General features: G+C 38.3%; 1 protein-coding gene across 3 annotated transcripts in view; it reads right to left on the bottom strand.

Annotated features, from left to right (window-relative positions):
- lamb2l (laminin, beta 2-like) overlaps window positions 1-14,362 on the bottom strand; it is a 47,361-nt gene that overhangs the window by 30,769 nt on the left and 2,230 nt on the right. For 2 of the 3 annotated variants that reach the window (XM_077582724.1, XM_077582744.1), the window contains exon 2: window positions 1,278-1,359. In XM_077582724.1, the coding sequence (XP_077438850.1) occupies window positions 1,278-1,317 (40 nt within the window). In that variant the 5' untranslated portion in view covers window positions 1,318-1,359. Of the gene's footprint in view, window positions 1-1,277; window positions 1,360-4,707; window positions 4,934-14,362 lie in introns of those variants that run through there. The other variant, XM_077582734.1, reaches the window with a different exon arrangement.

Raw genomic sequence — 14,362 nt, 5'->3', positions numbered from 1 at the left:
GAAACACACACACGCACACACACACACACAAAGAATAACAGGTAAACGCACCCCTAGGCATCCAATTTCCATCCGGTATACAGCAGCAACGGCAGGAATGTAGAGACAGGATGGAAAATGTTATTCATTAACGGAAACATTCCAGGTGTCACTGTGGTCGTGAATGAATGCCAATGCACCTTTAAGAGACTCTTTGCAACACTTTCTTTGCACCTTAAGCAGAGCAGGTAAGCTTGCAGGAATGTAAACAAACTATATGAACACTCGTGAAGTTATCCATCAATTCATTCAGTAGTTCATAACCGTCATGCAGTGAGCCATCAATTCAGAAATTCATCATTTTGATTTCTTTGTAAGGTCATCATTAGATCAGGGGTGCTCAAGTTGGGTCCTCGAGAACCCCTATCCAGCCTGTTTTCCATGTTTCTCTCCACTAACACACCTGATTCATGATCAGGATCGTTATCAGGCTTCTGCAAAGCTTGCTGATTAGCTGATCATTAGATTCAGCTGTGCTGCAGAAGGGAAACATGGAAAACAGGCTGGATAGGCGCTCTCCAGGACCCAACTTCAGCACCCCTGCATTAGATGTTAGTTTAAGGCCGCTCACACGTTGGCACTTTTTCTAGCAAAAAACATCCCGGCAGAAAAAAAACATTTATTTTGGAGCATAAAGAGTCAGCTACTTCAATATATATTATATATATATAAGTATTGTACCACATTGATCCATATATCGCTTATAATCAACAATGAAGATTTTACCGCTGAAGTTTATTGATGTTGTACAACTCGGAGTTACAGCAAAATGTTTACCCCCAAAAAATGTATTAGACATGATGTGATGCGGGAAGTTATGATATCACACGGAGGTGTGCTAACGGCTGCTATTGCTCCCATGGGAATGCCAATGGCACAACTTTACACAAAATGTTGTTACATAAAATGTCTCTTGTATCTACTGAGTGGATACAGAGAATTTATGCTTGAGTTGCCTGTAGATAACTAGTGTCTGCAAAAGAGAAGATTTACTTGAATCTACTACTTGCGATCTGAACATCATCCCAAAATAATGCTCTTATTTTAATTTTGATGAACTCGTGAACTTTTTCCTTTGTTGATTAAATGCCAGTCAACTTGGAAACCAGGCTGAACAATTTCTAGCATGCCGATAAACCATGAACATGTTTTGGAACACATTGTTCTCAAACATCATCCATTACTAATTTGAATGAAGGAACCCAAATGCAATAGAAGAAGGATGGAATTGTACTCACCGAACATGAAGAGCATCAGATACAGAGCCATGGTGGTCATCAGCAACACTGGACATGAAACGAGCAGATAAGCTGTCTGGATCTGACAACAAACAGACGGAAGCAAATGCATTTTAACTTGTGGTAGCAATTTCAATGCATATGACCACCTTGAGACCTCTTTGGAAATGTCGTTTGCAAGTCGCTTTCAGTGCTGCCGAGGCCAAACGATCTAATTTTGATCAACAGCAAATAGTACATACACCATCATAGACTACTTCTTGATGATTCATTCATTATTAACCAAACTAGATTAAACAATGACTTCTACAGCAAGGTTTCTGAAAATGGAAAAAATCCAAAACTATTTTCAGGATCTGTAAATCGGTTAATGTCAGGTAATTTGGGGCATAATTTAATGAAATGCAACGAAAATTTTTGGGTGTGATGTTTTAAATAATTCCAGAGATGGATTCTTGCAAGTAGTCCAAGGTCAAGTTCTTACAGCCTGAGCTACTGAACTACCTCATGCTTAACAAGCAAAACTGTTACCGTATTACACCATTCCAGGTGCAATGTTGCAATTTCCTGTGGGTCTGGGACAAGCGCTGAAGCTTTGGTCAGATATCTTTCAAGGTCTTTAAAGCTGAAGATTAGTTTGTTGTTAAATTGCTGGAGTGTTTTGACTTTGGCCATCTGGGGCAAGATATCATCGTGGGGATGGTTCGATTCTCTCTCTGGTTTCAGAACGTGCGTGAATGTTGTGAAAGCTCTTGGGAACGCTCAAATATTTCCAAATTGTAGTTAATGATTTGCACAGAGGACAGTAAATTTGTTAGATTTCTTACAGTTGGCCCTTGAGTAACACTCCTCTAAAATGCAACCCAAAGATGGAACTTTAGAAGGGTGGCCAGCAGCTAAACACTGTGCATTATGTTTTGATCACACAGAATTTTTTTTTTTGCTGGTCTGGAGCATGGATCAATGGAGGACTAAAAGTGCCAAAATTAAATAAAGGAATACACAATTAAATAATTAAATAAATGTGGATTAATGAATAGAATGTTTCATTTATTAATTAAATATGGAATTCAATAAATCAATGTGTTACTAAATGTGTCATTAAATAATGAATTATAATGATTATTTGTAAATATATATATATGTGTATATATATATATATATATACAAATATTTCTCAATTTAATTAATTATTTCATGGTCACTGTGTTGCGATGTTTCATGAAAAGTGTAATGGAAACACTTTTTTCCCCCATTTCCTGTAGTCATGTGACCTCGCCCGGTAAAAGAAAGAAAATGTAGGAAGTACAGGACCAAGGCTGCCCGCGGCTCCATACACGCAAACTATTTACTCTCGTGACGTGACCGCCTACAAGAACTGCGAGATTTCGCGAGAGTCGAAGCAGGACATTACGAGAACCACGCCTCAGAAGCAAATCACTCTTCAATAAAAACACCTACATGTCAAAATTGTACTTTAGCGAAATAGTGGAAATATCGCTTTTTATTTTGATGTTGGTTGTGCACAACAAGCCTCGATCACTCTATATTAGAAAAATAAATAAATCCATCACCGTAGCCGCCATGTTGCTAACCACTTCAGGCCAGAGTAGTCGATTAGACAAGATTTGAGTGAATCAGGCTTTAGCCCCGCCCACTAACTTTGATGGCCAAGTTTGACAGATAAAATGAACACAGGACCATGAAATAAATAAATATAGAAATAATTATATATATATTTATATATAAAGGTAATTCAATTAATGAATGACACATTTATTTAATTATTGGTTTATTTAATTCCATATTTAATTAATAAATGACACAATTAATTATTTCATGACACATTTATTTAATTATTTAATGGTGTATTCATTTATTTAATTTGGGCACTTTTGGTCCTCCATATGGATTGATTCAGATTATATATATATTTATATATGTAGGTAATTTAATGAATGAATGACACATTTAATTATTTCATGACACATTCATTTAATTATTTGTTTATTTATTTCCATATTTAATTATTTCATGACACATTTATTTAATTATTTGTTTATTTATTTCCATATTTAATTAATAAATGACACATTTAATTATTTCATTACACATTTATTTAATGATTTAATGGTGTAGTTATTTATTTAATGTGGGGACTTTTGGTCTTCCATATGGATCGAAGAAGATCCTTTTTATTTTAAATCTGTTGATCCTGACGAAATGTGCAAATGTTGGATTGTTTCCCTTACTATCTGTTAAATGATGATAATAGGCAATTATACGCAATGCTGACATTAAAGTGTAGTTCATCTTGGCTGAGTTGTGAGCAAAGGGCCTCTTGTATGCACAGGCTCTGCAAACACAGGGGCGTCCACACTGAATGGGACAGAATATGTGTGTGCATGTGTGGAAACACAAAATGACAGGCGAGAACAAGCATGTTTCACGTCACGCACCAGCGTGACCTCGAAGACAAATAATTGTGGTGACAGGATTGCCACAGGAAAGAATAAATGGTACTATAAGGGAGTTTACTAAGATATAAAAACATGTTGTTGTGTGTGTCTCCTGTTTTCTTATATGTAATAACTTGGAATATTCATATTCACAATTCTAGCCTCAAATAAAATTCCCTGGATACCGCAGAACTATTGGCTAGTGGCTGTAAGCGATATAGTGATGACAAGGCAATCTGATTGGACGCTGGTGACAAGAGGTTGCTCATTTCATGTCCACCGAGTTTGCCTTCAAAAAGTTCAATATTTGGATACCAATATGTATTAGAGCTATAAAATACAATATAGACCAATACTAGCTTCGGTGTCATGATGTCATGTCATTCATTCCAAAATGATTGCTATCCCGTTGGTGAGTATCTTGATACAGATTCAGATACCAGAGCTTATTTTCACTGTTTGAGTCTCTATGGCATCAATGAAACCGTCCAAGCCCAAAAATCATAATGGCGCTGCCAGTCTTCATAACCAGGAAGTAGGTACCTAAGTGGCAAACAGATGGCCAAACAAACACGTCTTGTTTGGCCGATGGGTTGCGATTCTCCTGATGACTATTCTAATTATATATGGCTACATTCACATGAATTAACAACAAATCAAACAAATACAGTAGTGTAATGCACATAAATTTTGTACAATACTAAATATTTTGGATTGTCTTGTCTCTCGGCGTTGACCAATAAATCAGGTCACTCTCAATGAAGTTACACAAATGCCATCTGCACTAGTTATCTGCATCTCTCATTACAATTCAACAATGCAGTGAACAGTTTAGTTTAGCCCAAGTGGCGCTACAGTGATGACGCCTCACCCTTCAACTTTACTAACAACACAAGAGCATTACAAAATAAGCACTGAAAGAAGAAAACAAGTCATGAGAGCTCGCAAGCGATTCAAGTATTCATACTCACGTTTGATCTCCTCACAATATAGAAGCACTCACTCAAAAGTGTCTTTGAACGCCGGTCTCTGCCATGTGTGTGTTTACGCGTGCATGCACATGTGATGCAGCAGAAAGTGTAAAACAAACTTGAGAGTGCTACCGGCGCCGGCGGTGGTGTAAAAACAGAGGGAAAGCCAAGGGCCAATGGGAGCTCCCGAGTGCTGGTTTCTCTCCGCCCTTCGGCTCGCCCTCCCTGGTTTTCTCCGGCCGGCTACCTCGTCACTGGGGCACTGGGGTGAATGGACAGCTATTATTATTCTAATTGCACTGTCACTCTGCGGGCCACTGGTTGAAAGAGGGGAACGGTCTCCAGGCTGTTGGAATGCGCCACCCCTTTCTTCTGGACTCGCAGGGAGAGTGAAGAGGCAAGGGAGGTAGAGAGCAGGCCAGAGAGGCCAGAGAGAGAGAGAGAGAATATGATGAGGGACGAGTGGTATGGACAGGCACAAAGGGGCAATTTAGACAATGTCCATACCTACTCTGGAATGTTTCAAGTGTACAGTTATTCCCCTGAGAAAAATGTTTTACCTGCCCATGTGAAAGCACATTTCTAGGCTGTCAAGTAAGTAATTTACAGAAAGAGGCACAATTAACAATTAGGGCTGTGCCAAAAAATCGATTCTCAAAAGAATCACGATTCTCGTTTAGTACGATTCAGAATCGATTTTAAATGTCCCAAAATCAATTTTATTTCAATTATTTTATACTGTCTGTGTGTGCCTTCATTTGGAGCGCTGTTCATGTTGTACCCGGTTTGGCCACTGAGGGGCAGTGTGGTTCCACGCGGTCTAATACACTGTTAAGTTGTAGCCACATTAGAGAGTAGAAAGAAAAAGTCACGATCAAGCTAATCCAATAAAGTAGCGCGCTAATTAGCATTAGCGAGTCAGACTTGAGTATATCATTACAATTCCTTGGACATCTATAGATTGAAGCAAAAATCATTGTCAATCAAATGATTTTGAATCAAAAATCGCTCACAATCGAAAATCGATTCCGAATCGAATCACAGACCCAAACGTCGGAATCGAATCGAATCGTGAGACATTCAAAGATTCCCACCCCTAATAACAATATTGACAAATGGCAGTAAGAAAGACATAGGCTATGCATGTAGAGTACATGCATACTTAAGTGGAGCTACTCCTAAACATCCATTGAATATGGATTTAACAAAATACAGTAAACTAATACTGTACTTTGAATGGCACCTGGGATAACACAGATCTCCACCAAGCCCGAATCACAAGTAATATCGTCAGCGTCAGTCATGGAACAATCATGATGTGCTAGGCAATAAACTCCGTTCCTCTAGGTTGCACTAATGCAATAATTAACACACACACTTCGGGTGAGAAGCCGGTTTACACTCGTCATCAATTTGTCAACTTCCAATTTAGTGCCCTTTTTCATTTTCAGTTTGGCATCATGAGGATCACGGGTGAGCTGAAGCCTATCCCAGTTTACTTTGGGCGAGAGAAGGATACACTCTGGACTGGTCGCCAGCCAATCGCATAGCACATTTAGACAAACACCCATTCACACTCAAATTCACATCAATGAGCCATTTAGGCTACATTCACACTGCAGGCAAATGCAACCCGAATCTGATTTTTTTACCCAAATGCAACCTGTATCTGATTTTTTTTTTATGCCAGTGTGAACAGCTCAATTTCGATTTTTTCATATCCGACCAGGGTCACTTTCATATGTGGTCCGAGATCAGATACATCGATTTTTTGCAATGCGACCTCAGTATGAACAACCAGGTTGCATATATCCGACCTCTCCGTCATCTTAAGTCCAATATGCGACGAGAGACGTACGTGAATCGGCGAAGTTGATTTGAGTAAGATTTGTGACTTAAATTGAATCCGACTTGAAACATGAAGCATAAAGTTGACATTTGTGGTGATATTAGTAATTTAACCACGCAGACGGTTGGTTCATTTATTACGCGCGGAAATGACGAGATGTTGTTAGTAATCGTCTCTGTGAAATAAGGAGATCAAAAAGGCTCGCCTCATTTTCACAAAATATTATTTCTACCTCCTCCCGCATCGCTTTCTCTGTAGATATGAGATGAAAAAAAAAAAAAGATTTGCCCCGACGACTGCCGTCTCTTCTTTGGCGCAATGGGGTCACTTTGCGGATGCATATGGATCACACAGCAGACAGACTGAGGTTGCAATTAATATGTTCTGTGAACAAATACAGAAAAAAAATCAGATTTCACCAAAAATCGGAATTGAGCATCAAGACTTGCAGTGTGAACGTAACCTTAGGGTCCACAATTAACTCATTCACTCCCAGCTATTTTCACTGAAGCAACCCCCTTCACTCCCACTGTTTGACTGGATTTTGACTGATTTTGCAAGGCCCACAGAATATCGTGTTCTATTGCTATAAAAACATGGAACCTACCAAAAGAAAGATTAGAGTCTCTTCTTTCTTCAGGAAAGTATATTTGTATCTATTTCCGTTTTGCAGCAATTAGCATTAGAATATAGCTAAGTTTCATTATTATTCACAAAACTGTTTAGAACTGTGGGTAAATGAGGTTGTATGCAACATGGCCCTGCTTGATCTCTTATACTCTGCTGCCACCTGCTGGCCGTTTTTTGTAATAACTACCATTGCTTTAAGCGACCTCTTCAGGTCAGAGGCTGCATCAAAGCCTTCTGTATGCTTTAGCATAAATAAAAAACATACGAATACGTTTTTGAGACCATGGCAATATTTAAAATTTAAAACTTTTTATACGTTTTTGGGAGCAAATGAGTTAACCTGTCTGATTGTGAAGCAGTCGTGCTAGCAATATACAACTCATGGTCCGCCCGTTTATCTGGATATTAACGGTGGAACGTCATATGGATATTGTAAAATGACAACAACAAAAAAACTTGTTGCGTCATGCCCTCACGAACTGACATATTGAATTGAATCGTAATTCATTGAATCAAACTGAATCAAATTGTTCCACTTTAAAATGAATGATCCTTGTGATAAATCGCACCCCCAATCGTTTTTTATTGGAGAGATGCACACTCCTACTGGATATATGCACCAAAATTAAATAGTATTTAGTCGTCAACTAATAATAATTATTCCCTGGCCCATGTGCCACTTGTCTATTAAAGTTTAGTGAAAATCAGGTGCATAGTTTTAGTGTCATCCTGCCTAACAAACTAACAACAGTCCAAAAACAACCTCCACAACAAAGGATATTTGCACTGACAAAAGTGAAAACAGGCAACAAAAAAACTGAACAATAACTCCTTGGCGGAGGTTATGGTGCATAATAGTGCATCATACAAATGAAACAAGAAAAAAAAAGGACTTTCGACGGTGATGTATTTATAAAAAAGGCACCTGCTTGTGTGGCCGTGGCCTTTGCGTAAGTGCACAGCGTAGCCATAATCTCTTTAATTGCAATGTCAAAAAGATGTGACGCTAACACACCTTGGACCTTTTCCAGGAACTTTGAAGGTCAAAGACTTTGGAAGGGGGACAACACAAAGAGACGAGCGTAGGAGGAAGTGTAGCGGTGTCTGCGTGTGTGGGTAATGTTCATGCATGTGTGTGATTGGGGCCAGCCAACAAAACAACAAGTGCACGAGAGAACAAAGCAGCTTTCACATTCACAGCGCTCTGCTGATGTGACCTTCGGCCTCTGCTAAAGGAGGAGATGGCGAGGCAGCGAGAGCAGAAACTGGAACAAGTTCAAGGCGGGTTCTCACTTCATTGAAATGGGCAGAAATTCAACACTTGAAAAGTTTTTTACAAATTTATATGGGAAAAACTACTTTTACATTTCTTTCGGGTGTGTGGGAATATAGGCGGGTAACCCCCTTGACCTTTATTTATTATATACAGTGGTTCTGTCAATCAAAGTAGCGGATTATATCTAAAGATGGGTTCATTACTTATTCACTGCCATTGACGGTTATAAACGTCCAAAAATAATTTGAACTATTTCTATTAATTTAACATTATTTTTCTACTTTTGTTAACAAGAGTATGAAAACCTAGAATGTTTTATTGTACATTTAGAACAGATATAAATTTTCTGATTAATCGTGAGTTAACTATTGAAGTCATGTGATTAATTGCAATTAAAAATTGTAATTGCCTGACGGCCCTAATTTTTAATACTCATCTCGTCAGGCGACAATTTTTTTTTTTGTAATTAATCACATGACTTCACTAATTAACTCACGATTAATAACAAACTTTATATCTGTTCTAAATGTACAATTAAAAAAAAATTCTAGGTTTTCATACACTTGTTAACAAAAGTGGGAAAAAATATGTCAACTAATAGAAATAGTTCAAATGAATTTTTGACGTCTATAGCCGTCAATGGCAGTGAATGAGTTGATTTGGCTTTATTTGTCAGGACGCTGTTTTTTTAATGAACTTTTTGAGCGACTTTTGTATTTCAAAGCGTGTCCCCGCTGATGTGAACAGCTCGAACCAACAGCATTGCTGTGAATGAGTAGCTGCTTTACAAAAGAGTCGTTGCTGCTAAATTGGTGAGACTTTGCTAGAAATAGCAACATGCTAACACAAGCAGGATAATTTTCACATTGTTTCCACGTAACAAATTAAATTTTTTCTGATCATCCACAATAATGAAGATGAACTAAACATTTCCATTCTAACAATTCCACCCGTGTCACATTGTAACAACTGCACCTGACTAACTTAAAAAACTGAGCCTGTCAAACACCCAACAGTTGCATCAAGGGGAGATAAGGCGAGCCCAGTAGAAAGTTCATGGCGCCTCTACAAAGTCTGTGCGGAGGCAAGACAAAGCCAAGGAATCTCGGAACTCCAGCCCAAACAATCCCAGGCTCCCGTATAATAAAAACATGATAAGCCTTCCTCTGTGCGCTTGTGCCTGTACGAACTTGTGTACACATCAAATCAAGGGCTATGCACTGCAGCTGGCAGCGATGTAAAGGTAAATAGGTTGTAAAAATAATCCTGAATGGTAAAGGTGCTGTAAAAAGAGGCTCGGCTAGAAATGGGACCGCGTCAGTGTGATGACATCATGGAGGAAGTTTGTGTTATGAAGCAACGTCGACCGAGCCTCTGTGTGTGGCAGTCATAAATAGCATCATTTGAATTTAAAACATGAGGAATGAAGAAAAAAAAACAGTACACTTGGTTGCGCCGACACAAAAACTGACAAGCAAGCATCGGTTTCAGCTTAATTCTGCCGACAATATGCAGCAGGGCCGCTCAGGTGCCTCCAAGGGCTCAAGTTAAAAAATAACTTACTGCAGGGTGTGCCAGTTGGTCATATCTATAGCCGAGCAGGCGACCCAGACAAAGAGCATAGAACCGTAAAGTGATATCACTGTGAATTCCGCACAGCAGATGTCAGCAAAATACAAAGGACGGCCTAGTATGTCGCAATATGCACAGGAAACAAATAGGTCTGCTTTATCTTTTGCCAAGTGTGCCTTGCAAGGCAAAAGGTTAGGTTCAAATCAAATTGTCAGTCAGTCAGTCAGTTAGTTTGTTAGTTTGTTAGTTAGACAGCATTTGGGGAAAAAACCTACACGGACTAGCATACAATGACACAGAAAGTAGCACGCTGACTGTCAAAGTTTTTTTTTCAGTTCATCTTGGCTGCATTTGAAGGTCAATGGCCGGGTTTACATGGAACAATGTATTCCGATTAAAATAAATACGAATGTCCAAATGAAAGAAAATGTTCCATATGGGGGGAAGCCTGAATTTAACAGTTTAATTAGAATAGCCAAACTGCATCGGATTTGCTCTGTCTTGATATAAATGTGTAGTGACATCATCGAACACAGACTTTAAATGGCAGCGTCTTTCCAGAGCTCGTCTGTGATGGGAGAACTTGCTTTAAAGTACTCAAAGTGCATGTTATTATCGAGATGTTGCTTTAATAAAAGTGTTAAAACGATCATATTTACTGTTCTAAATAGATGAATGAACTCCATTTTGATAAGCCACGTGATGTTTACAGTGCTGCTGATCGGACTAACATAGTGGAGTTAATTTCATGTAAACAGGTGACCAGAGATTTTCATTCCGAATGATTTCAATCGGAATGACTTAAAAGTCTCATGCTAATAACAAAATAATGTCACGCAAAAGATTCCCTATAGAATAAGAGAAAATTATCCATGGGGGGAAAAAATCTATCTGACGGAATTTAATTTTTTTTTTATATCTTCGTTAGTGGTGTAATGGCTGACATGGTGCCCGGCATCGTGATGCGAAGTTAAGATTTTGACATGAGCACGGAACCTGCTGAGGGCTAGACTCAGATAGCATGCGTTACTAGCGGCCGTGGCTCAGTGTGTAGAGACGGTCGTTCAGTAACCAGAAGGTCGGCTGTTTGATACCCGCGCGACCCAAATCATGTGTTGTGTCCTTGGGCAAAGCACTTCACAGTTATTGCTTCCAGTGCTAATCACACTGGTGTATGGAAGGTGCAAATGTTTGGTTCTGGTCGGAGGGGCCGTAGGTGCACACTGGCAACCTGCCTCAGGGCAGCTGTGGGCTGCTTAAGTAGCTTACCGCCACCACAGCGTGAATGTGTAAGTGCATGAATTATGTATCCGTTCCATTGTAAAGCATCTTTGAGTGTCTGCTTAAATAGAAAAGCGCTATATAAATCCGATACATTATTGTTACAAAATTACAAAAACAGATTTTTGTAATCAAGTCAACGCTTTTTGGCAGATTTGGGCAAAAAACACCATCATCATTTCCCACCGTTTTGCATATAGACTACTATATGCGTTGTGGATTCAAGGAGCAACAGAAGCGCCATTAATGTTTTTCAGGTAGATTTGAGGTTGGGGATTTTGAGTTTTGTCATATAGTATTAAACATGTAACGCTTCCTTTCAGTTGGATCCACTGATATAGTGAGAAGCGATCCTCACTGATGTATGCTGACGGAAATTGCACAATATTGTCTGCCTTTGAGAAAATGAACTATTTGGTTTGGGATGCACTACCAAACTGCTACTCTGAGAAATCTAACCAATCAAATCGGCTGGGCTATGTATGCAAAAAAAGCATGTTCCATATTTCCATCAGCGTATTTAACTCATTCACTGCCATTGACGGCTATAGACGTTAAAAATTCATTTGAATTATTTCTATTAGTTTTACATTCGTGCCCACTTTTGTTAACAAAAGTATGCAAACCTACAAAAAAAAATTTTATTAGAACAGATATAACATTTGTGATTAATCGTGAGTTAACTAGTGTAGTCATGCGATTAATTCAATTATCATGCGATCCTAATTTAAAATTAGAAAAGAAAAAAAAGAAATCTTTTTAAAAAAATCATTTTTTTTTTAATTTAAAACAATTTAAATCGCGAGTTAACTAGTGAAGTCGTGTGATTAATTATCTTAAAAAAAAAAAAATGAATCGCCCGACGCCCCTAATTTGTTATAGTTTTTTCTTAAAAAAAACATTATTAAAAATAAAAAATTTAAATAATTAAAAAAAAAGAGAAAACATTATTAAAAATTAGGGCATCAGGCGATTAAAATTTGTAATTGTAATTAATCGTATGACTTCACTAGTTAACTCACGATTAATCACAAATGTTATATGTGTTCCACATGTACAAAAAAAATCTCGGTTTTCATACTCTTGTTAACAAAAATGGGGAAAAAAATGTTCAACTAATAAAAATAGTTCAAATGAATTTTTGACGTCTATAGCTATCAATGGCAGTGAATGAGTTAATCTCCTCAAAAGGTACTCAAGTTAACAGCTTGAATCAGTAGTGTGTAACCTGCCAGAAACAAATGAAGAAGAATTTGACAGCAACAAAAGAAGAACATAAGCATCAATTATTAGTACAAATGCTTCTTTTTCCACTTCTTTTTCCGAACACCAACATGCAACGCTTGGTAAACTGTTAGACTAAAATGCCCGTTTTCACAACATGCCGGATAAATATTTGCACCATTCTTTTTTTTAAATCAATATGTTTCTAACGTTGCATTTAATTGTCATGTTGGTTCTACTTCAATGTATATGACCACATAAAGAGTCCTTTAAAAAATGCATGTGTAAAAGACAACAAAATCAAAAAATGGTGGAATTGGCATTTCCTTGAAATATTATAATATAAACAAACCTGTTTTTTACTACATTCATGATCAGACACTGTAATTAGGTTGCACTCATTAAGTTGTCAGTTGTCTGGAAACGTGATTTCCAGACTGGATGAAAGGAGACAAATATGCAAGAGGAGACAGACATGAAAAGGAAAGAAAACTGTCAACGGTGAAACTGATTTATATCAGCAGGTATGATTATGGCATCTCAGCCTGTACACACGAGCTCCCAAGTGACACGTATGGAGCCCACAACTAACACACTACCCTTTGGCAATAAGCCATACGGCGGTGAAATAATATGTTCTCCTTAAAATTTGTACTTGTAAAAACAAATGATTGGATACCAAGTATGCAGAGAAGTACTACACTGCCGAACCTAGCGACAACATTTTAATGGGGTGTGGAATGCTCTCTGTGGATGTTCTGAACTCCTGCTCCCATGCTAATGTCTCATTGAGTAGAAAAATGGTTGGAATGTGGATGAAACTCCAATTCCTTAATGTCACGTCGTTCGTCACTGGACTGAAAATATTTTGAGATTAAATTAACAGTAGTGTGCTCGATGTTACCTTATTAATATTTGCGTTGGCAATTAAATACACACAATGGGCAGAAGTTCTCATTTGATCGTTAGGACAAATTGATAAGCTATAGCGATAGCCACTAACTGGCTAGCACGAGCAGTCACTCTTTATCACTGCGCTTCATTTCTTTCTTTTCTGCTTCAATTTGACTGACATTTTATGTTAAAAAATAAATCAGGTGCATATTTGAAAATATACTGCACAGTTTACCTGTGTGGTCTAGATTCAAGCACAAATGAGCCAAGGGAAAGAAGTCACTAATCACGCTCTCCTACTCGACAACTGAAGTTGTGAGCTACTCGTGGATCCTCTTAACCCTTCAGGTTAGAGTTGATCGCAGCAGCAGGGTGCTGGGCCAGGTCCTTGAGCTGATTAAAGCTAGACTAAGCCTCCAAGAACCCTGGGAACATGCACCTCCAAACACACACACAGGCTAGGTAGAATACTGCAAGAATTAAGGGCATTTTCGGAGTAAAATTGAAATATAAGAATAAAACTGATACCAGAAAAATGTCAAAATTTCAAAAGTCAACCCAAAATTATTTATTTACAATATATATGTTCTTTGCAGCCGGATTGGTCTGATTAATATTGCGTTTGTGGACTATGAACGTCATCAACATCAAAGATGCTCAGGGCTCAGGTAACGACCAATCACAGCCCGCCTGCTTTCTGAGTTTGGTCATGTGACCTTCGCAAGCTCAGCCCTTATAGGCACTGTGATGTCATTTTCAGTCGACAGCAAAGTGGCAAAATGGCCGTCCCCTAAAATGGATAAAAACAGGTGGATTTTGCTGCTTTATTCAGAATCCACAAGCTCAATATTAAAAAAAAAAGCTCATTCACTCCCAGCCATTTTCACTAAAGCAATCCCCTTCACTCCCGGCTGTTTTACTGGATTTTG

Source organism: Vanacampus margaritifer, chromosome 1, assembly GCF_051991255.1.
Source record: "Vanacampus margaritifer isolate UIUO_Vmar chromosome 1, RoL_Vmar_1.0, whole genome shotgun sequence".
NCBI lineage: Eukaryota > Metazoa > Chordata > Actinopteri > Syngnathiformes > Syngnathidae > Vanacampus > Vanacampus margaritifer.
The sequence above is the reverse complement of the archived record's forward strand: the minus strand, read 5'-3'. Positions and strand labels throughout refer to the sequence as shown.